The sequence below is a fragment of the Parathielavia appendiculata genome, assembly GCF_033297405.1.
Source record: "Parathielavia appendiculata strain CBS 731.68 unplaced genomic scaffold N657scaffold_6, whole genome shotgun sequence".
Lineage (NCBI taxonomy): Eukaryota > Fungi > Ascomycota > Sordariomycetes > Sordariales > Chaetomiaceae > Parathielavia > Parathielavia appendiculata.
Genome location: NW_026944225.1, coordinates 585207 through 606963, shown reverse-complemented (window position 1 = coordinate 606963; position 21757 = coordinate 585207). Strand labels below are relative to the sequence as shown.

Below are 21757 nucleotides of genomic sequence, written 5' to 3'. Positions count from 1 at the left end.
GTAGCAGAAGCATAGTGCGAACCAATCTCTGATTCATCATTCAAACTGTCTTACATCGAAAGCGGCTGTCCCTCACTCTTGTGCTACCTCTGGCCTCAAGCACAGCACCCATGATGCCCCAAGTGAGACATTGAGGTGCGCACGTGGGGGTTGGGCAACCAGCCAACAGCCGCGGATCTGGCCATGAGCCACTCCTCCACTCTTGCTCCGCTCCCCAAACCCAAACATCTGGAGAAGGATCCCGGCCAGCTTCAGGGCTGCCATCTCGCAGCAACACTGCTGCTTGTCGTTTCCTACTCTTGCATTCCTGTTTAGCCTGCGGTTGGCTGTTTGTCTCTTTCCCTTTTCTTTTTAGCGCCAGTTGTACAATATTTAGCGGCATAATAATTCTGCCCGGTTGTTGTGTGTCGTTCCTTGGATCACTTAGCTCGATCATTGGAAGATTCTAGGCATTCTATCCCCGGGTACCTGGATGAATGGTAAAAAGCATCACTGATAGTAACAGGACCGGTCTGACCCTCGACAGTCGGACAGTGACGGCGTCGACGCCCTTGCAACATACACCTCAACCTCTCTGCCCCCGCGTTCCACGACCCTGTCCTCCATCTTGGCGCGTCACACACCGCACATGACAGGCAGACGACACGGGCCTGGTCTGCCCGACGTTGTCACCACGAACGATAACAACGGCGCTGAACAGCAGCAACACGGCCACTACCTCTCGCTGCCCAGCTCACCCACGAGCTTCCGCCGCCAGCCAGCCACCATGAGCAGGCGGCCCTCCAACCCCGAGCCCCCAGACGAGCGCTCGCCGCTCCTGGCCGGGCCACGCACATCGCGCATGCGCATCCACAGCGCCCAGGGCTCGCCCGGGGTACCCAACCTATCGAGAAACCAGAGTTATGCGGGTACGCGCTCCCCCGGGTGAACCAACGCACCAGCATCCCCAACTATTTCCCTGGTCCCTTTCAAGCTAACCATCGTGCTCCCTTTTACAGACAGCATCAAGTCCCTCCGCCACCACCACCGCGCCGAGTCGTGGGGCACACGCCTGAGGCACGCCCTGTCGGACCGCCAGCAGGAGTCGTCCATGGCCGACTCCAAGGGCTCGCTGCTCTACCCAGACGACCGCGTCTGGTACGACCAGTTCACCTCGACCGACTGGGTCCACGATAGCATCGCCGACGCCTACCGTGTCAAGGCCCTGCGCAGCCGCAAGGACTTTTGGGGCCGCGTTCATGTGTTGTTCGACGGCGCACAGGGCTGGCTGCTCAGCGCCCTCGTCGGGTTCATCGTGGCTGTGCTGGCATATGTGGTCAATGTCAGCGAGGCGACCGTCTTTGACTTCAAGGATGGGTATTGTGCGCGGGGGTGGTTGATCAGTGAGAAGGTTGGTCGACATCATCTTCTCGTAAGGGTGCTGCAGCTGGCTAACTGGTCTGCCGTAGAAATGCTGCCCTCACGGTCTTTGCACGGACTGGCGCGATTGGGGCGAGGTTCTGCAGGGGTTTCCGTTTGGCGAGAGGTGGACCGAGTATGTCGTCTACATCGTCGCTGTTATCACGCTGGCCAGCTTGTCGTGTCTGCTCAGTCTCACCACAAAGACGGTCGTGCCCTCGGCGTACCGGCTGACGACCTTGGACGAAAACCTTGCCGCCGAGGCAGCTGCGCCGCCGCCTGAGAATGAAGCGGAAGGAACGGAGGTCAGCCCCCGGCGGACGCGCGAGACAGAGCCGGCGCCGCCCATGATCTACTACTCGGCCGCCGGCAGCGGTGTGGCCGAGGTGCGCGTGATTCTCAGCGGCTTCGTGCTGCACGGCTTCTTGGGTGTCAAGACACTTATCATCAAGACCATCGGCCTGATCTTGAGCGTCGCCTCGGGCTTGAGCTTGGGCAAGGAGGGGCCGTACGTGCACATCGCTACGTGCGTCGGAAACATTGCGTGCCGGCTCTTCTCAAAGTATGACCGCAACGATGCCAAGAGACGCGAGGTCCTCTCGGCTGCGGCGGCGGCGGGCGTTGCGGTGGCCTTTGGCGCTCCGCTCGGCGGCGTGCTCTTCGGTCTGGAGGAGGTGGCCTACTTCTTCCCGGCCAAGACGCTGTTCCGGACCTTCTTTTGCTGCATCACGGCCGCCTTGACGCTCAAGTTTCTGAATCCGTACGGAACGCACAAGATTGTCATGTTCCAAGTGCGGTACGTCGTGGATTGGGAGTACTTTGAGATCATCAGCTTCGTCATGGTGGGCGTCTTGGGTGGAGCCGCCGGCGCCTTGTTCATCAAGGCTTCGAGGCACTGGGCCAGAACCTTCCGCCGCATCCCCGTCATCAAGGCGTATCCCTTGCTTGAGGTAATGCTGGTTGCGCTTGTTACGGGCCTGATTGGGTACTGGAACGTCTTTACCAAGCTGCCCGTGGCGAAGCTGCTGTATAACCTGGCGGCGCCGTGCGACGACCGAGATAATAACCTGGAGGATTTGGGACTCTGTCCGGAGGAGATCGACGATATCCCGCCAATTCTGCTGAACTTGTTTGCGGCATTCTTAATCAAGGGGTTGCTGACCATCGTCACTTTTGGCATTGTCAGTCTTGGCGATTCCCTTTCTGCAGTTACTTTGCTGACAGTCAGTAGAAAGTCCCAGCCGGCATTTACGTTCCGTCCATGGTTGTGGGCGGTCTCATGGGCCGCCTCATTGGACACGTTGTCCAGTGGGTGGTCATGGCCACGCCAGACTGGGGCGTCTGGGGCACCTGTGGCAAGATGCCGAATGCTACCTGCATCCAACCTGGCGTGTATGGCCTCATCGCCGCTGGCTCGACCATGTGTGGCGTCACGCGGCTTTCGGTAACGCTTGCGGTCATTCTCTTCGAACTGACAGGCAGTCTGGACTATGTCCTCCCGTTTTCCCTGGCCATCTTGGTTGCCAAGTGGACAGCGGACGCCATCGAGCCGCTCAGCATCTACGTAACTCACTTCTCCGCTACCCTGAACGACAAACAAAATGCAATGACTAACCCAGCGTGCTTGCCAGGATCTCCTCACGGAAATGAATTCGTACCCCTACCTCAACAATAAGCACAAGCCAATATTCACTTCGAACCTGGCTGATATCGTGCCGCGCGTGCGCAAGGAGCGCATCATCGACATCAGCACCTCGCCCGTCGTGCCCGCTGCCAGCCTGCGTGCCAAGCTCGAGCTGCTGCACCGTGCCGGCGAACTGGACGGCGGCCTGCCGATTGTGAGGGACGGGATTTTGGTGGGGTTGATCCCGGCCCCGGACCTCGAGTATGCCCTGGATAACCTCCGGGATGAAGGGTCCAGTCTGTGCCTGATGGCGCCCGTCATGACGATTGAGGATGATTCGGATGATGGGGGCAGGGATCCGACTGATTTCACGCCGTATATTGATCCGGTGAGTCCGGCTCTCTTTCTATGTTGTGGTTGGACGCCTCTTCTTGAGCGGTTAGCTAATAAGTGTGGTTGTGTGGTAGGCACCAGTGGCGCTGGATATCAAGTCGCCCATGGACCTGGTGTATGAGTGTTTTGCGAAGCTGGGGCTGAGGTATATTTGCGTGTTGAAGGATGGGCGGTATGCGGGGATGGTGAGTTTACCGCTGCTTTTGCTCTCTTACTGGATTGTGAACCTTTCGACGATATGTTGTGCTGACTGCTTGCTAGACGCATAAGAAGACGTTTGTCAAGTACATGCGGGAGGTGGAGGCAAAGTATGGGCATACGTAATCCTTCATGGAGTGGAGCGTGTCTGGTGTGTTGCTTAATGTTTACAGGGACATAGAGCTTGCGCTGCTGCTGTTCCTCTTCGGCATCTCCTTTTATGTTGACATACATACAATGGATTTAGCAGGATCTGGCGGGTTGACGGGCGAGGCGTTTGGGCTCCCTTGGCTTCATTTTCGTTCCTCATCAATGAGTATGGAGGGGGGGTTATAATGGCATGTTGCATCGCATCCTGGGATACACAGCGCTGCGTCGAGGTTTATACAGCCACTGGTTCCAGAGGTACCTTGGTAAGGGATGAAATGGCCGAATACAGGTGGGATGAACGAAGGCCGCTGCAGAGTATATAAAGTGTGTTTAAATGGTTTTTTGATTACTGCTGCTCCTGGTAAGATCACGAATGAGCTGGTGATGGGTTGCTTGGTTATTTCGGTCCCCCATAGCCTTCGACTCGGTTTGCGGTATGCTGCACAGTGACATGTCCTTCTCCATATTACGATCTATGGTGCGCGTTCCTAGGCTGGGTATCGACGCCGGCACCTATGTACATATATGCGTGTGGGTAAGGCTATCATACATCAATGCATGGAGGACTAATGGCTCTCCATGGTTTCTCTTTTCGAGGCGGTGCCAAGACATACTGGTCGAACACGTATGACAAACTTGTGACTCTGCCAGACGAAGGCGAGATTAATTTACTCCTCCTTGTGATGTCCCTTCCCATGGTCATGGTCATGGTCATGGTTTCCATCCTCATCCTCCGGCTCCGGACTGCTCCGGGGACTCACATCACCCGGGATGAACTCATCAAACCGGTCCGGCACGGGCGCCGTCTTGGGCACGAACCGGACCCGCACCCGCCTCACGCCTCGGACCTTGCCGCCCACCCGTGTCCGCACGGCGTCCTCCACTTCATGCACCTCCTCGACCGTCCACGCACTCGGCACCGCCAGTTCCAAGTCCACGAGGTAGTTCTGCCCGGACTTGACGCCCGTCACGTCACGCAGCTCGACCTCGTGCCCCAGCGCCACGTCCTCGAGGCTCTTTACCACTTGTTTAGAGACCGACTCGCTCACTTCCTTGTCGATGGACCGGTCGGCTAGCTCATAGAGCGCCGAGAGGGTGTTGGAGAAGCCGGCGCGGATGACCAAGAGCGAAATGAACAGGCCGCCAACCGGGTCCAGCCATGTGGCGTCCTTGAGGAGGTTGGCGCCGAGAATGGCGAGCAGGGCGACGATGCCTGTGAGGGAGTCAACGCGGTGGTGGACTGCGTTGGATGCGAGGACGGATGACTTGCGCTCGCGGGCGATTTTCATTGCTGGCGGCAAGCACACGGGTTAGGTCGGGTAGTAGAACAAAAGAAACTACAGGGTACATATGACATACTGGCATGGTACAACCACTCCTTAACCGCCACCGTGCCCGCGGCAAGCCACGCAGCATGCAGACTCGGCGCACCGCCCACCCCATGCCCATGCCCATGACCGTGGTGATGGTGGCCATGACCGTGCGCATGCTCCAGCACCTGCCTCGCCGCCTCAGCATCCAAAAAGAAATGTGCGTACAGGCTCTCGCAGCTGCTCATGCACATAAACAGCCCGCCAAACAGCAGCATGCTCGACACGCCCAGCGACCCCAAGCTCTCGACCTTGCCGAAGCCCTGCGGGAAGGCGGCCGTGGGCGGGCGCAAGCTCCAGCTGACGGTGGCTAGCGTCAGCACGTCCGAGGCCAGGTCGGTGAGCGAGTGCCAGGCGTCGGCCACCATCGACTGCGAGTTGAAGGCGTAGCCGCCGGCGCCCTTGACGATGGCCATGCCTAGGTTGGAGTATAGCCCGATGCGGGTGATGCGTACACCGGCGTCCTTTTTGTTGGTCGAGGTCAGATAGACGTTGTCATGGTGGTGGTGATGGTGGCCGTGGCCGGCGTGGCCTCGGGTTTGTTGTTGTGTTGTGCTGTTGCCCATGACGGTTGAAAGGGAGAGTAATGGTGGTTTAAGTGGTGTTGTAGTACTAGTCGGAGCAAGCAGAAGTAATGGCGGATCGGGGTGTAACGAGCGTCGGAGTCGGTTTGTAAATGCCCTCGACGGGGAGAAGGTCTGGAAGATGCGCACGGTGTCGAGATGTGGGTGATGTGTCCCCGACGTGGGATGGTGGCTTAATATGGACTGAAGTTGAAGGCTCCGTGCCCTTCTTGGATGGAGCTGCCACGCGGCAGGCGTCGCAAGTCGTACCAGCGCAGGGCCGGGGCAGCGCCTGCAATTAAGCGGAGGCATAGGCCAATTTGGCATGGGAGGCTCTTGGGAAGTGCTCGGAATCACAGGGCGACTCTCTTGTCTACCCTTTTTGATTGACAAAAGACATAGAAAATGCGGCTTCGTCGGAAATTTTGGGATTCTCGAGATCGGAGTTGCGATTGAAGCCCACAGCTTCCTGGCGGCTATAAGGGGCAACTAGGTAAGCATGGTGCAGTGGGCACATCTCCCCATAAGCGCGCCCGACATCGCACCACTTTCCAGCGGCCACCTGCATGCGGATGATGAAATCCAGAATCCGGGCCAGGGATGGATAGTTCAATCGCATGGGTTTCTTGGATCTGTGTCGGTTCTTCGCAGATGCTTGTGTTTCTTGTAAACTCACTAGCCGAATTAAGCATAAGTTATCGCTATTAAATCTGTCTAGAGTGCCTCTTTAAACGTCGATCCGACTACATTGAAATTCGGAGTGGTTTCTGCAACACCAGAAGTCTATCCACCAGGTGATAAGAATACCAGTCAGACCAAGTAGGGGACTCAATGGCTGCCACACCAAGGCAACCGAAGAACCCGCCGCTCGGCCCAGTCACTGCCTCAACCAACCCCGAAGCCGATGACAGTCCCATCCGGATCAAGGTGCAGACAAGGACGCATCTGGTCCCCGGCGACAAGTTCACTGGCTTCGGGTAACGGAACAAGCGCATGGTGAAGCTGATCTGCCGCCACGTCTGGCAACATGATTTTGATCGCCTCCGCGAGCGCGACTGGATTCATGGCTGCGAATTTGCCATTGACAACTACCCGTGCTGGTTCCTCATCGACCACCACGGCCCAGACCCGGACCTAATCCTGGATCCCCATATCGTGTTGTATACATTGACCGGGACAGACTTGTTAGTCGCCCATCTACCTTATCTTGTAATGTGCCGACCGGCAAGAAGTGCTTGGGGATAGCTGACTTCGGTTTTTGACTTCCGGTGTCATGGTTCAAGGCCCGATCCCTCGCAGAATTCGTCGCGAGCTGCGACATTACTCCTTCAAGAAGCTAACAGTCGAGCAGCTGAACCCCCCTCAGACAACCTTCTGGGAGAGCCGGAGTCCAGAGTTCGCATCACACGAACAGGAGATGCGTTACCGGCGAGAGGACCTCCGGGATACACCGGCATGTGGCCTCGCCTTGTTCGAGGAGCATGAAAAGTTTGTGCAGGAGCATCTAAGCATGCTGAATGGGTCCAGGCCCGTATTCCGCCCAAGGTTTGGGCGAGACTGGACGACCCTTCACAAATCTTACGCCCGATGGCTTTGGATGAACTGCCAGACAGGCTGGTGTCCAAAGGAGCCGAGAAGTCAGACACAACCGACGACAGCACTATGGACGGAGCTGGACATGATGAGGCCCACATGTTGACAGATCACTCTGACCTTTAAATTAGAACCAACGTATCGAAATTCGTATTTGACACTGTCCCACACAGCGACGGGATGGTGGATAAGTAAGTGGAGTCTGAGCTTTGACCAGCCGAGTTAGGTGGCTTGGTTGGATCCTTAGGCGAGCATTGTGACGATTACGAAGTTCAAGTTCGGCAGCGTCGAATTTCATCCTGAATCAGGGAAATAGAGCCGGACATCGACGTACAACACGCGTCAGCGTAATCGGGATGCAAGTACAAATCGGCCTTGATTAATGTATATTGCTACAAAGCGAGCATGAAGAAACCACTCATGCGCATCCCTTACACCGAGCTCCTCCCCTCTCCCGCCACCATCCCGCACACAGCCCGCTCCCTCCCCGGTGCCATAGCAGCCCTGCAAGAGTTCCTCCATGCCCCGCCGCCCCGGGACCTGCCCACATCCACCGTCGTGCTCACCGGCGCGGGCCTCTCGGTAGCGAGCGGCCTGGCCGACTACCGCGGCGCCAACGGCACCTACCGCGTCAACAAGACGTACCGCCCCATCTACTACCACGAGTTTCTCGCCAACCACGAGGCTCGCAAGCGCTATTGGGCGCGCAGCTTTCTAGGGTGGACGACGTTGCGCAAGGCTCAGCCCAATGCGGGCCACTACGCAGTGCGTGACTTGGGCAGGTTGGGGTTCGTGTCCGGTGTCATCACGCAAAACGTCGACTCTTTCCACCCCAGAGCGCACCCGGAGATCCCGACGCTGGAGCTGCACGGCTACCTGCGGTCGACGGTGTGCGCCTCTTGCCGGAGCGAGTTCCCGCGGGAAGTGCTCCAGGCGGAACTGGCGAGGCTGAATCCTTTGTGGGATGCGTTCCTGCAGGAGGCCATCGCGACGGGCGCGCTAGACACGGAAGACCCGCGTGAGAAGCGCGCGCGGGGTATCAAGATGAACCCGGACGGTGACGTGGAGGTTCCCGATGCGCCGTATACCACGTTCCGGTATCCGGCGTGTCCAAAGTGTCTAGCGAGTCCGCCGCCGCTGGCGGATGGCGCGAGGGGGACGGTTGAAGTGGATGGCGACGGGGCGTGGCACCCGACGAGCAATGCCGGCATTTTGAAGCCTGCGGTTGTGATGTTTGGGGAGAGCATCGCTAATGGGGTCAAGAAAGCTGCAGAAGATGCCATTGACGGCGCGGGGAGGCTGCTCGTGCTCGCCACTTCCATGGCGACATATTCGGCGTGGAGGCTAGCAAAGCGCGCTAAGGATAGAGGGATGCCGATAGCTATTGTGAACATTGGCGGCGTCAGGGGCGAGGAGGTATTTTTTGTGGACCTGGAACCCGGCCAACCGGGTTCTCAAGGAGTGAGGGTCGAGATGTCGACTGACAGCTTGCTGCCGGCCCTCGTGGAAGAGCTGCGGCGGCCTGGGTTGTGGACTTTGCGTTCGTCGCCAGAAGCTGGCTCAATCCAGGAGAACGAGGGAGCCGTGTTCAAGAACATGTTACAATAGACCGAATTATGATAGTCGCAGTCCCCCAGGTCACCCACTTGTTGGTCACTTGCTGGTTGATGGCCGTATCAATAGCATTGACTCGTCGTGATGGCGGACGTCCATTGCCCTAGGCGACCGCGGCGCGACGTTAAACTTTGCTCCGCCCAGGGAGCAGATCAATGTTTGAAGCTCCCGGGTGCCTCGTTCTGTCTCGATTACCGTGATGAGGTCTCGAGGCTAGACCTGGAAGAGGTGACTGCCGGACTGTCAGCATAGAGCTCAAGAATGTACATACAATAACAGTCCAAGCAAACAAGGAAAGACAGTCAGAAGTTAGAACCAAGATCAGCACCGTTGTTTTCAGATAGGGATAACTGTTATTGGAATGTCTCGGTCATCATTGTCGTGGGCTGGGCAACTGTGAACCAAGATGCCGTGCGGCATTGGGCAGCACATGAAAGCGAGATGATGCCACGTACCGTAGACGGCGATGGGCATGCACTCTGTGGGACGCAGCCATCAGCGCCGAGGATATTTGGGCCGTTGTGGAGGGCAAGTCGGCAATAGACGGGCATGACGGGTTCGGTTGACTGGAGCCGAGCAACACCTTCATTGTCGTTACTGATCCTGCATCTTCAGCACGGCGCCCTTAGAAAAAGCCTTTGCTGGCGAGTTCACTCTGCAGTGCTGCCCGCGTCGGCTGTGCCGTAGGCACGACATTGGCCTCGGAACTAGGAGCTGGCGTCGGCTCGGGCTGCTTCTTCCGCTGTTCTGTGGGTGACTCGCGCTCGATCTCTTTCAGAACTGTCGCGTCCCGTCAGCACATCATCGTGGAAAACAGACGGCTCGAAGTTGCTAGCCTTCTTCCCACTCCAACTCCTTCTCCTTGTCCCCGGTGCCCAGGACCTTCTCCACGTCGACCTTCTCGCCCCTCTGCAACTTTTCCACCACCTCCCGGAGCAGCCCTATCCTTACGTCCGACTGGCGCATAAAGGTAGCAAAATCTTTCCTCAGCGCGATCATCTGGATGGACATGGACCCGATCAGCAGGAAGATGAAGATGAAGAAGGTCGCAGGATTCCATCCCTTCTGGGGCTTTGTCTTCTTTCCTGGAGCGGTCGACAATTGAGGCCGCAGCGGCTTGGGCACAAGAGACTTCCAAAAAGAGGGCTCGGCGACGGTACTGAGAGCGCGTGCTCTGAGTGTCAATGATAAAGACTTCTCAAACAATAGTGCTTGGCGTAATGCCGGCGTCCGAAGCGCCGGTTGGAGCGCGATGCGGTTCATAATTGCGCAACCGTTGTCAGTCGCCTTCGGTCTTCGAGGTGACGTTCGCTGATGAAGGTTGTCATCCGTAAAAATGCGGGGACCCACTGCAACTTTGCAGATGGAAGATTTATCGAAGCTTCGATTGTTGAGATGAAACCCAGCAGAAGTGATGTGGGTCCAAATGACAGGCCCATTGTCTTGCCGTTGCCGTGCCAACTGAACAGCTTTTCCTGACGCGGTCAGCCCGCATCTGCCCGTTGACTGACCCCTGTTTTTGGACCTGCCGACCGCCGTCTTTCCCACGCGACTCGGGCCGCAATTCGAGATTCCAGCTCTCAATCTTTCCGCTTTTGGACCTTCAGCGTCATTGCCTTTCCAGCTTCCATACCAATCCTTCGGGTTTACTGCTGGCTTTTGGATACTATCCTCGACACAGCGATGATATGATATTGAATCGGCCCATCACGCACCTTCTTCATGGATACACTACTCGCGCAGGCTGACGCCGCGCGCAGCGCAGTTTCGTCCGTCGCGACATGCACCCCGGCGACATCAGCCTTGCTCAAGAGCTTGTTGCTCCCCAAGGACGACACCCTCGTTGTTGACCAGGGCAAAGCCCGAGCTACCACCAAGACGGCGAACTCGGCCCGGTCAAGAGCGAACACTCTCTCAAGAGCACCAACGAAACGCGTCAAACAAGCTACTGCCGCCACCGAGAGCGGTCTTTCTATACGAGAGAAGGCGGCACTCGCAACACACGTCGTCAATGCCACCCTCAAGGCCTTGGGAGAGGCTGCGAAGCCCTCCCCGGCTGCCGTCCCACGAGCCACCCAAGAGGACGACCTGGTCAAGACGGCAGCCAAGAACGCGCTTCGGCGGTCAAGCTCGGCGCCCATGACTCCTCTGCAGCCCCGCAGCCTCAACCGACAGTCCACCTCGCCCGTCATCACCAGACACGCTCGATCGCCTTCGAAGTCGTCCAAGAACAACACGAACCTCCTAGCCACCGTCGAGTGTGCCCGCGTAGCCCTGGCTGCGTTGCGCCAGTTACCCCCCACAGGCAAAATCACCCTCCCAGATCTACAACTCGAGTCGGGCATGTCGGCCTTGATTGGGAAGCTGATCAGCCTGAACCTTCATGAGCAGGCCATCAAGGAGTTGAGGATCCTCAAAAAGAGATTGGGAGGCTCTTCGGGCTCCGATACCAAGAAGACAGCCAATGCGGCTAATCCTGAACCCAAGAATACCGCCCAGCTCTTCTCAGAGCTGCTTGGCTTCGGCGCCATCAAGGCATCAGGACAGCGGCTTGTGCTAGTCATCACGACTCAGACCCAGATTCTGCGGCTTCTGGCAGCGACAAAGAAGCCATCAGCGATCGAGGCGGCACTCCCACATCTTCTGATGGACCAGCCTTCGTCACCAATCAACTTGATTCTCACGGCGGCGAAGGAGGATGACGCAGACGTTGGGAAGATTGCTCGACAAATGGAGACAGTAACCCAATGCCTCCTCCTGCTTGCGCCCAGTGTATCTACCAAAGACGACGGTTCAGCACAGGAGTCTAGACTCAGCATCTCCCCGGCATCCGCTCTCGAATTGCAAGCACTCGCCTTTGAGGCCCGACTTCACTGGTGGAGACTGGCCAAACACAAGGGAGACGCAGAGAAGGATATTATGGTTCCTCTGTCCAGGTGTTTGAGCGCATACATCCGGCGGACCTCTGAGAGCCCGAAATCCCGCTACGCCGTCTGCTCCGAAGTCTTCAACCGGATACACCAGCAACTTCAGAACTACGGCTTCCAACCGTTGAAAGGATCCAAACTCCCACTTGCCGGGATTTGCCAGACCCTGGTAGCTCTCGCACGCGACGCCCAGCAAATACCGGATGCCATCATGTGGACCACAAAGCTTCGAGAGGTGATGGACCCCAAGGACGAATCGATCGCCAAGTCTTGCTCTCTTGCGGCTCAGCTGCTCTCTCTCCACCTCAAATATCCCGCCAAGTACCTGACCGACGATCACCTTCTCAAAGAAGTGGTTGCCGGCATCCAGGGCCCGTTACGTGGAGACACTGCCGAACTCGACGAGCTGCTGATCAACGTTTGCGCGGTCCGGAAAGCGGCAATGCAGTTTCTCCTCGGCCTCGCCAAGGGAAGTGACTATACCTCTCGGTCATTGCTCTCCATCAAGGAGCTTCTGGAGACCTTCATCCTTCAGTGCCCTCGATTTTGCCTTCGATGGCTCGGCAAGCCTCCAGGGCCTAAGGGCGGCACCAAAGATTTCCTCCGGTACGATCAGCGGCGACAGCTCATGTCGCAGTACCTTCACCATACCCTCGACTCGGCTTTCATGACCATCAAAACCTGTTTGGACCAGTCACGACTCCCTTGGAATCTCATGGACGCCGTTCTCAGCGATTGCAGCACCCTCTTGGAGTACACGGGGACGTCCACATCCGACGCCTCGGCATCCTACCATGTGAAGATCTCGCATTTCTACTACCTGCAGTACAGCTGCCTCCGCCAGCAGTCAACCGACCCAAAAGACTCCGCCCCTCTTCGGGCGCTCCGGCGTTCAGTGGAGTGCGTGAAGCACCGGACGAGCACAGAAAAGGAAAAGGCCCAGCTCACCTTGAAGCTGGAACGCATGGCGGAACTCTGCAGGACGTTGGGCAGAGGGGAGGAGGCACTCAGTGCTCTCCAATCCGTTCGGACCAGCTTGGTAGAAGACGGCGTCCTAGCGACAGTCGCCAGAAGCCTCGACACAGATTCCCCAGCCGTCGTCTGGGCCCAAAACCAGAAGGCCGCGGGCCTCTCACGAACTCTTGTCTCCATCTCGAAGATGGAGCACGTCTGGATGGACTGGACCGTTAATCTCGACGAGGCCGAACGCGCTGCGGCATTGGAGCACCAATTCCGGTTCATTCTGCTCCAGCAATGCTCAAAAGAGGCTTTTATCACGTTGGAGCACGCCATCGTCGATACCTTGCTTCGCATCTACATCCCCACCCGTTACCCAGTCCGGAGACTTAGGGTCCTTCTCGCCCTACTCTGCGCGGCACTTGGAGATCTTGGCAGGGCACCTGAGCTCCTCTCGGTTGCTAAGGACGCCGCTCAACTCGAGGGCAGTGGTGATCTCGGGGAGGACTCGGGCTTGGCTGGCTTCGTACCGCACATGAAAGCGCTCTACCAGTCATTAGCCGCGGCCGTTGATGCTTACCGCGACATCGGGGCGCTCGATCGATCTATTTCCACCTGGCGGTCAATCATCACGACATGTCGGGACAGGGAAACCCTGGAGAAGGCAGTCGATGATATACCGGGGCTCATCGAGCACCTGCAGTCGGTTGCCGACTTCCTCCGCATGAAGGGCCGGGACACCATCCTCGCCACCGTTCTGGAGCTGGTCACGGACATCGCACAGGTTGCGGAGGTCGCCAATGCCGAAGACGTGGTCCACCACAGCTCCTGTCTCGCTCTGCAATACACCAACCTCGGCAAATCGTCAAGAGCTGAGGAGGTGTTCCTGAAGGCGAAGGAGCATATCGGAGCTCAAATGCGCAGCGAAGCCATCGTTTACTTTCACCTCACCTTCACCGACCATTGCCTTGCCCTCGGCAGTTTCAGGCAAGCTGGCGATCACCTTTCCCAAGCGGAGCTTGCCTTCCATGCCATTGCCGCGCCTGAGAAGCACGCTCGGGCTGAGAGGAGGCAACTCGTCGCATACGCCTACTACCTCCACTCCATTATAGCCCTCGAGCGTGGCGACTCGCACCACGCTCTCGTGTACTCTAGAGATAGCGTCCGCATCCTGTTCCAGGACTGGACCAAGCTGGAGAGTCAAATGGCGCCAGGGACCACCGTCGAACAAGGCCAACGGAATAGCCAGACCCTGAACTTGTCGACAATCGAGCTCAAGAAGGAAGGCCACCAACAGACACCTCGTCCGCAATTCTGGCGGATTTTCCACTGCCTCTACCGCCACGTCCTCCGGCTCTCTTCGCTTTATGCTCATCTCGGCATGTTTCAGGAGACCATGTACTACGCAGAGCAAGCACTGAAAATGGCCAGCACGGTCGACTCGGATTTTTACAGCGCAGAGTGTGCCGCATGGATTGGGTCAGTCTGCTGGAGAGCGGCCAACATCGCCAAGTCGCAAGAGATGCTGCAACAAGCCACAAGCCTGTTTCCTGATAAGAACTGCTCCTACTCCTTGGCAACACTCGCCTGCTATATCAGCTCCATACACCTGTCCCAGAACAACTTCGAGGGAGCACAGCTTCTCCTAGCCAAGGCTGAGGCAGTCGCAGAAGACCTCGCTGTCGTTCCTGCCGTCGCCGGCCAACAAGCTGAAACCGCCACTATCGAGAACAAGCTGGAGAATATCAGTATCAGCCAGAAACCTACGAAAGGCGGCCGCAAAGCTGCCGCTACCAAGGCGCCGGCAAGGAAAGCGGCCAGAGGCACAGCCAAGATAACATCCCCTGCTGCTGCCACCGCCGCCGCCGCCGCCCTCACACTCGGCCCCAATGCGGAGGACGCCCAGTTAGCCAAGTTGCGTGTGGCTATCCTCGTGCGGAAGGCCGAGGCTATGCTACGTCAAAAGGACTGGCCCAAGGCCCAGGCGATGCTCGTGGAAGCCACGGCCGACAAGGCATCCGGTCTTCTGCCCGCCAGACAGGTGGCCATGGCGTTGTGCCTTATGGGTCGGAGCATGGAGCAGATGGCCCAGGATCCTGTGTTCTCTGTCATCCACGACTCGACCATCTCTTTCCCCGCGCTCTCCGGCTCAGACAAGGCGTCACCGCCCCGAGCGAAAGTTTCGTCGCCTAAGAAACCACGAAGCGCCACTGCGGGCGAGGGACAAGGGAGGCTCTACGTCGACAACCTGCGTGAAGCCCACGACTATCTTGTTGAGGCGCAGTCAATGGCCGCTGTTAGTGGCGATGCCAGCCTGATCCACAGGATATCGGTCTTGCTCCAAAACGTCGGCCTGTTCCTCACGGCCACTTCAACCAAATCAAAGGCAGCGATCCACTCTGCTCAGACGGCCTATTCGGTCGAGCTGGCTCGAAATCTTACTTGGCGCAGGGAGCGGAAGGCGATGATCCAAGAGAAGAACATGACCAGAAACGACAGGCTGGATTGGCCGCCGGCGCTCTCATCCGCCGCGACCAGGCGCTCGAGTTTGGGCTTCACACTCGACTTGCACAAGATACAGAGAGACTATATCGACATCGCGCCAAAGTCCTGGAATATCGTCTCTGTCTCCCTCAGCGAGGGCAATCACGACCTATGCATCACCAAGTTCCAGGCTGGGCAGATTCCATTTGTCATCCGGCTGCCCCTCGAGCGGGCCAGTTCGCGCGATGCCGACAGTGACGTCTTCGACTTTCAGCAGGGCCGCTCCGAACTGTTGGAGATCGTCAAGTTGATCAACCAGACCAGCCACGATTCGAGAAACATGACCGTCAAGGGTGCCAAGAGCGAGTGGTGGGCTGAGCGGGAGGCTTTGGATGAGCGATTGAAGGAGCTGCTGGTGAACATCAACAACATCTGGCTAGGCGGGTTCAGGGGCATCTTCTCGCAGCACTCCCGTCGCCCGGAGCTGCTGGCGAGGTTTCAGAAGGACTTCCTGGCCGTCTTGGATAAGCACCTCCCTTCTCGGCGGCAGGTGCGCGGAAAGAAAATCAAGACAGCGCAGGGTGTCCGTGCCACGCTGGACACGAACATCCTGGAGCTCTTCATCGGCCTCGGCGACGCCACCCGGCCTAACTGCGACTTCGACGACGAGCTCACCGACCTCCTCTACTTTGTTGTCGACATCCTGCAGTTTCACGGCGAGTGGAACGCCTACGACGAAATCGACTTTGACTCGATGGTTGTCGAAACCATGGACGCCCTCACTGCTTACCACTCGGCCGCCAACGCAGCCGACGAGCCCGTCCCCGCCATCCACACCATTTTGGTCCTTGACAAAGCCCTGCATATCTTCCCCTGGGAATCCCTCCCGTGCATGCAGGGTCAGCCCGTCTCGCGCGTCCCCTCGCTGGCGTGCCTCCGCCGCCTGCTCCTTGATCGGCACCAGCCTGAAGAACAACAGCCCACTGGAACGTCCTCGTCCTCTCCTGCCGCCTCCGAAGGTCACCACATCCCGCCCACCTCAGGAACCTACATCCTCAACCCGTCGGCCGACTTACAATCCACGCAGGCCCTCTTCTCACCCGCCTTCTCCACGCAACTGCTACCGCAGAGCTGGAAGGGAATCACGGCCCGTCCTCCGACAGAAGACGAATTCGTGACCGCTCTCACAGACTCCGGCATCCTCCTCTATTTCGGCCACGGTTCCGGAGCGCAGTACATTCGCGGCAGGACGGTGAGGAGGCTGGAACCCGGCTGCCGCGCGACGGTGCTGCTGATGGGGTGCAGCAGCGCCGCGCTGGCGGATAATGGCGAGTTTGAGCCCGCGGGTCCGGTGTGGAATTACATGATGGCGGGTTGTCCGGCTGTGGTGGGTACGCTGTGGGACGTGACCGATCGGGATCTGGATCGGTTTGCGGGGGGTGTGATGGAGGAGTGGGGTTTGATTGAAAGGGGATGTATCACCGGGAGGGAAGAAACAAAGGGAAGAGGGAGGGGAAGAGGGAACGCGGGGGGTGGTGGATCCGGGGAGACGGAGAGTACGATTGGGAACTTGAAGGGAGAGTATGGTGATGCAAGTCTTGTGCAGGCTGTGGCGAGAAGTCGGGGGAGGTGTAAGTTGAGATATGTGACGGCTGCGGCGGCGGTGGTATATGGGATTCCTGTATATGTGGAGAGGTGAAGAGGTGAAGGGGGTATTGTTTGGACTTGGGTCTGTTGAGTACGTTGAAAGGGGTTTTGTATGGATCGGGTTGCTTTTCTGGGTACAGAGGTGGTGTGAAGCATTGGATGGAGTTGGGTTTGAATTGGGTCGATAGACATCATGAACATAACGCAGCCATTGAATGCACGAATGTTGGTTCACACTTGACGAGGAAACGAACAGAAAATGGTTCCGATCGAGTTTCGTGAGTCCGGGCTGCATCCGTCATGTGCTCATGACATTCTATGAGAGGACTTGGTGGTGACTTACAGAATGAGGCAGGTGCGGGAAATCCTCCGGCCGTATGACACGCTGTGCATCAATCAGCGGCATCATGATAAATTCCAGCTCAGGTGTCTCTTCTATCTCACCTCATTCAGAAACTGAGTTGGAATTCCATGCATTGTTCGTCTTCAAGAACGGATTACGGACAAGGCCTCAACGATTGATCTCGGAACCGCTCCCCAGAAAAAATCACGGGCAGTTGCCTCTGCGGGAAGATCGCTCACCGAATCTACTTTTCCGAGGGGCACGACTTTGAGGATGGCGTATTGGGCTTCTTGATTGTTTATCCCTTCCAGCACATGCTTTAGCTGACCAAGACCTCAGTTCTTCGACAGCGTGGTAGCTGCCAATGCACACAATGCCGAAAGAGCACGTCGTCCCTCTTCTTTATATATCACAAGGTATCCTATGCGTCGCTGACCTGGACCACGCCGCAAGAGCGATGCGCGAGTGTTCTGCGGCGAGTGCGGCTCGTTCCTGTTTTTACGCCGGAGTCCGGTACCAGCATCAGCATTGCGATTGGGACGGTCGATCCGCTGTATCTCTTTGGCGAGGGGTGGGAGCTTCAAACGGAGAGGCCCCTGAGGGTGGGTTTGTAGGGAGATGGCGAGCATTGGCGATGGCCATGAGTGGGTTCAAAAACGAGATTCCTGGTGTAACGGACAATCTCGAGCTTGTTGTTGTTGGGGAAAGGGGAGAGAGGTTCTGCTCAGAGTAGGCTGATGCTGGCGCATACGGTATGTCTGTTGGTATGGGATTGTGGGTAGTGCCGGTGATGCATTATGTGGATTTGTGTGAAACTGAACCGCGTAGCTAAGATCTATCTCTGACGGCAACAAGTCGTTTCATAACCACTTGAATACTTGGTCTATGCCTTACAGTGCGCTTGCTGCGTGAGCAATATCAGGTACGTTGCTTGGGGAAGCAGACTCAGGGGCAAACCGAACACTTTCAACACTCCGCAGCTTCTCCGATGCCGCCTGAAGCAGTCTCGATAACTGATTCAGACTCTCATACATGTCTACAGAGAGATCTCCTGAGTTCAACACCCTTTCCAGAATACCGTCCGCGTCCCTTATATCGGTCTCAGACGCGCGGTTCGCATTCCGTAGCTCGGAAATCTTGCTCGCTGCCTGCTGGTTTCGCTGCCGGAGTCTCTCATTGTTACGCTGCAGGTGCGCAACACTGCTCGTTCCTATGTGGCTGTGGGTCTTCTCAATAGAGGGTGATCCTGGCTGGATAGAGGTTGTCGACGTCGCGCCGCCATTGCTGGCAGATTGTGATCTGGACCATGAACACGGCGGCGCACCGCTCGAGTCCCTCAAGCTTGTGTGCGAGCGCGTAGGTGTAGTCGTGCCGACCAAGGGTTGAGGGACCTGCTGCGTCGATTCGAAAACGGGTCCAGAGAGGGTCTGGGACATTATAAGGTGCTGCTCTGACATCGATAGCTCTGTGCCTTGCGGAAACAAGGGCCACAGTGCTGTGAACCTACTGCAATTGGCAGCTCAACCAAACGACTGATTGTCGCATGGCTCAGGCAGCCAAGACAAATCATACGCGTGGTAGTGGAGAGCTCCTGTGTGAGAAAGCTATGTCCGTGACGTTTAGACTTGGGATAGTCAATGATAGATCGGGAGCGATGTAGTCTGAGTTGGGTTACTAGTCAGCGACATTGAACCCGATTGCACTTGTCAAGTTAGTGAGGACCCAAAAACCTACAGGGACAATACAGTCAGTATCTTCATCACGGACTCCTCTGTTCCATCCATGCCAGGACTGAGAAGCCGGAACAATTTCCAACATGTGTCCACTTCTGACGTGGAATTGCACATGTTGTCAATCTCAATCTCGTGGCGTGCATCCATGAAACGTTCGCCGTGTGCCTTGGGTCTTTTTCGACATCCGGCTTTTCGAACGTGTTCGTTTTTTTTTTGGCTCTAGTATCGAAGGACCTCCAGCGAACCTGGCATCGGAATGAGACCATGTGTCTTCAGGCTGAGATGCTGCCTGAAATACGGTTTGGTTATCAGGGGGATGTTCATGGTTGGGGCTTTCTCGGGCCTAAGGGTTTATACTTAGTCGGTATATGCCATCACAGCCGCCGTTTGGAGTCCTGGGACCCCGCTGCAGACAGCCATGATGTCCTGGCTCGGAGGCTTGATAGGGGCAAGCAAATCGCGGTCGGCGTTCCATCATCTCCGGCGACTTTAGGTGTCTGCGTTTCCTATTTCGGCCTTCCCGACCGTCATTTTCCTCTTCATTGGATATTAAGCCCATTTTGTGGTTTCCAGAGGAGCGGGAGCTCATAGATTGAACCACGTCGGTTTCATCAGGGACGCCGTTCACTCCATCGCCTGGGTCGGCATTGTCTCCTGACCCTCAGCATGGTCCTCAGGCTCCTCGGGCTCTGTCGTTGAGAATGACACCCAGGTTTCGGATTCGCAAGCATCATGCAGCCTGGAGATCAACAATAATGCAATTCGGATCTTGGCAACCCCAACTTGTCTGGTCGAGTAGACACCCGGCTCAGCCGCGGCGCCAACTTGAAGTTCAGCATCGCAGCCGCCGGTAGACGGCGTAAAGTGCCGATCTGGAGGAGTTCCGCTGCGCGTTGGCTCAGCTAACGGGGAAGACGGTATGGAGGTTTCTGTCGGAACGAAGCCGCATTGATGGCTGCATTCAACGGACCTCGGTGGTTGATTGGTGCCAGCACTGCAACCCCTCTTCCTTACATACTTAGTCCTCTCCCATGCCCATCAACAGCATGGTCAATCAATCACTTTTACCACCTTAAAAATTCAATCCACTGCTTTGACTGGGAATAGCTTCTTCCAGCGCACATCTCAGCGGTCGTCGCCCTGCAGGTTCCAACAGTTTCATCGATGAGGCCTCCGAGAGCTCCACCGGAGATGGACACCAGTGTCTCCGTGGCAATCATTTTCGAGGCATTGGTGGGCTGGTGCATTTGTGTTGTTGTTTGCTCGGCAGCGCTGTCAATGCGGTCAAGTTCGCTGTCACCCTCATTGCCAAGCGCAAGAAATATGGGATCCAGTACAATAGATGGACTGAGAATCGGCGACCCTACGGGAAATGGCTGCGCGGGCTTGTCAGAGTCCAGCGGCCAACCAGTCGTCCTCGGCGGTGGCGGCGTTGCCGCCGGGGGAGCGAGCAGGGACGAACCCCCACCGTTTCAAGGGGCTGATACTCTTTGGAGGACGCCGCGCCGTGCCTGAACCCAAATTGTCCTGGACTTCACTAACCCAAGGCTCAGAGGAAAACGGAATCTGGGGGACTGAGAATGCATCCATCCTTATTCCGAGGTGTTCCATGGGGTCGATATCGATCATGTCCATGGGTGGCTCGTAGTTCATGTTGGTGAAGTAGACTTGGGCAGCGAGAGGCTCGCTTTCAATAAGGTGCCAGTCGATCGAGAGTTCTCGATCGCGATCACCAGGGACGCATCCTCGTTTGGCAATGCTTGGAACAAGGTGCCGACCTGGCCAACTAGGACGCCGTTAAACCAGCTGTTGGCGGGGTTTGGCTCGTCGGTCTTTTGATTCTTAGGCCGATTATTGAAGTCGCCAAATGTCTCTGTGCCAAGGGAGAATGGAGTAAGGATTGTAAGGTCATGGCTGATTTCGGAGCTCCAACTTGGACCGCTCGGCTCGCTCCCCAAGCCTGAATCATACGATTCAGATGAACTGCAGGTCGGCATCTTGAAAGGAGAAACACACCAAGGAAGTAGGAGGCGGGATGGGGTCTGGCGATCCAGGCCTGCGTGTCAGTTTGCGTGTGTGGCAGCGAAGAAATGCCTAAACTTGCCCACAGCCAGCCTCGCAAGTAGCGACGCTGCACGGTGCACTTTGTTGGAGGATCAGAGAGCAGCCGTCGTTATGAGCGAAAATGCACATGACCACATGTGAACGCAAATCTCACACAAGCACAGTTCCTTGGGTTTATGTCCCTATATCCAAGTCCAGTGCCAGACTTAACTACCTTAGATATTCCCCTATATACTTAGTACATAGCAACTGAAGATTGGACGAAGGGTATCCCCATTTGTGTAAACACAGCTGTTGACACCAGCAGTCGTGTGACGGCCATTGCGCTAGGTTATAGTTAGTGTAGTTATTTGAAAATAAATGGAAAGCTACTCGTTGGGCTCATTTTGTAAACGCCTTGAGAGAGAGGTGGCTTAAGGAACGAGACGGCTGGACAGCAAAAGGCCCGCAGACGACCTTGACCATCAGCATGAGACTCTGTTCCAAGACAAAACCCTACGGAGACACGACGGCCTCAGCAGAGCGAAGAGTTCACTTGTTGGTCCAGATTCGAACTGGGACCATAGGCCTTCGGGCTTTCTTATTCGAAAGGAGCGTCCCAGATGTTCTGACGCCTATATGCGAGTATGGAGAGGGACGAGAGACTGTCGAAAACCTTGTGATGTGGTGCTTGGCCCCACCGTTGACTCGAAGATGGGA

The 21757-nt window shown here is 56.8% G+C and overlaps 9 protein-coding genes across 9 annotated transcripts; 5 read left to right on the top strand and 4 right to left on the bottom strand.

Moving 5' to 3' along the window:
• Positions 1-628: 628 nt before the first annotated feature.
• N657DRAFT_573235 (uncharacterized protein) lies at positions 629-3739 on the top strand (the record flags this gene model as incomplete). Its single annotated transcript, XM_062788951.1, has 7 exons — positions 629-908; positions 999-1390; positions 1449-2579; positions 2630-2962; positions 3030-3410; positions 3490-3600; positions 3677-3739. 7 exons carry the CDS (start codon positions 629-631, stop codon positions 3737-3739), a joined length of 2691 nt encoding a protein of 896 aa, XP_062647441.1.
• A 692-nt stretch (positions 3740-4431) lies between these two features.
• Positions 4432-6691, bottom strand: N657DRAFT_656066 (uncharacterized protein; the record flags this gene model as incomplete). Its single annotated transcript, XM_062794659.1, has 3 exons — positions 4432-5054; positions 5123-5688; positions 6684-6691. 3 exons carry the CDS (start codon positions 6689-6691, stop codon positions 4432-4434), a joined length of 1197 nt encoding a protein of 398 aa, XP_062647440.1.
• A 139-nt stretch (positions 6692-6830) lies between these two features.
• Positions 6831-7530, top strand: N657DRAFT_419990 (uncharacterized protein). The gene has a single exon (XM_062787281.1). The coding sequence runs from the start codon at positions 6970-6972 to the stop codon at positions 7393-7395; it is 426 nt and encodes a 141-aa protein (XP_062647439.1). The 5' UTR covers positions 6831-6969; the 3' UTR covers positions 7396-7530.
• Positions 7531-7580: 50 nt separating this feature from the next.
• Positions 7581-8900, top strand: N657DRAFT_645252 (SIR2 family histone deacetylase-like protein; the record flags this gene model as incomplete). Its single annotated transcript, XM_062792922.1, has 1 exon — positions 7581-8900. The coding sequence occupies exon 1, from the start codon at positions 7695-7697 to the stop codon at positions 8895-8897; it is 1203 nt and encodes a 400-aa protein (XP_062647438.1). The 5' UTR covers positions 7581-7694.
• Positions 8901-9101: 201 nt separating this feature from the next.
• N657DRAFT_420024 (uncharacterized protein) lies at positions 9102-10278 on the bottom strand. The gene is made up of 3 exons (XM_062787282.1): positions 9740-10278; positions 9359-9683; positions 9102-9135 (listed from the first exon to the last, which is right to left on the bottom strand). Exons 1-2 carry the CDS (start codon positions 10164-10166, stop codon positions 9529-9531), a joined length of 582 nt encoding a protein of 193 aa, XP_062647437.1. The 5' UTR covers positions 10167-10278; the 3' UTR covers positions 9102-9135; positions 9359-9528.
• Positions 10279-10436: 158 nt separating this feature from the next.
• On the top strand, positions 10437-17149 carry N657DRAFT_596310 (uncharacterized protein). Its single transcript, XM_062789994.1, has 2 exons — positions 10437-16723; positions 16868-17149. Exons 1-2 carry the CDS (start codon positions 10626-10628, stop codon positions 16968-16970), a joined length of 6201 nt encoding a protein of 2066 aa, XP_062647436.1. The 5' UTR covers positions 10437-10625; the 3' UTR covers positions 16971-17149.
• Positions 17150-17419: 270 nt separating this feature from the next.
• Positions 17420-18071, top strand: N657DRAFT_419961 (uncharacterized protein). The gene has a single exon (XM_062787279.1). The coding sequence runs from the start codon at positions 17626-17628 to the stop codon at positions 17992-17994; it is 369 nt and encodes a 122-aa protein (XP_062647435.1). The 5' UTR covers positions 17420-17625; the 3' UTR covers positions 17995-18071.
• A 1-nt stretch (position 18072) lies between these two features.
• On the bottom strand, positions 18073-19239 carry N657DRAFT_419975 (uncharacterized protein). The gene is made up of 3 exons (XM_062787280.1): positions 18996-19239; positions 18769-18922; positions 18073-18688 (listed from the first exon to the last, which is right to left on the bottom strand). Exons 1-3 carry the CDS (start codon positions 19139-19141, stop codon positions 18152-18154), a joined length of 837 nt encoding a protein of 278 aa, XP_062647434.1. The 5' UTR covers positions 19142-19239; the 3' UTR covers positions 18073-18151.
• Positions 19240-19618: 379 nt separating this feature from the next.
• On the bottom strand, positions 19619-20647 carry N657DRAFT_633892 (uncharacterized protein; the record flags this gene model as incomplete). Its single annotated transcript, XM_062791243.1, has 4 exons — positions 19619-19866; positions 20013-20020; positions 20117-20370; positions 20537-20647. 4 exons carry the CDS (start codon positions 20645-20647, stop codon positions 19619-19621), a joined length of 621 nt encoding a protein of 206 aa, XP_062647433.1.
• Positions 20648-21757: the final 1110 nt, after the last annotated feature.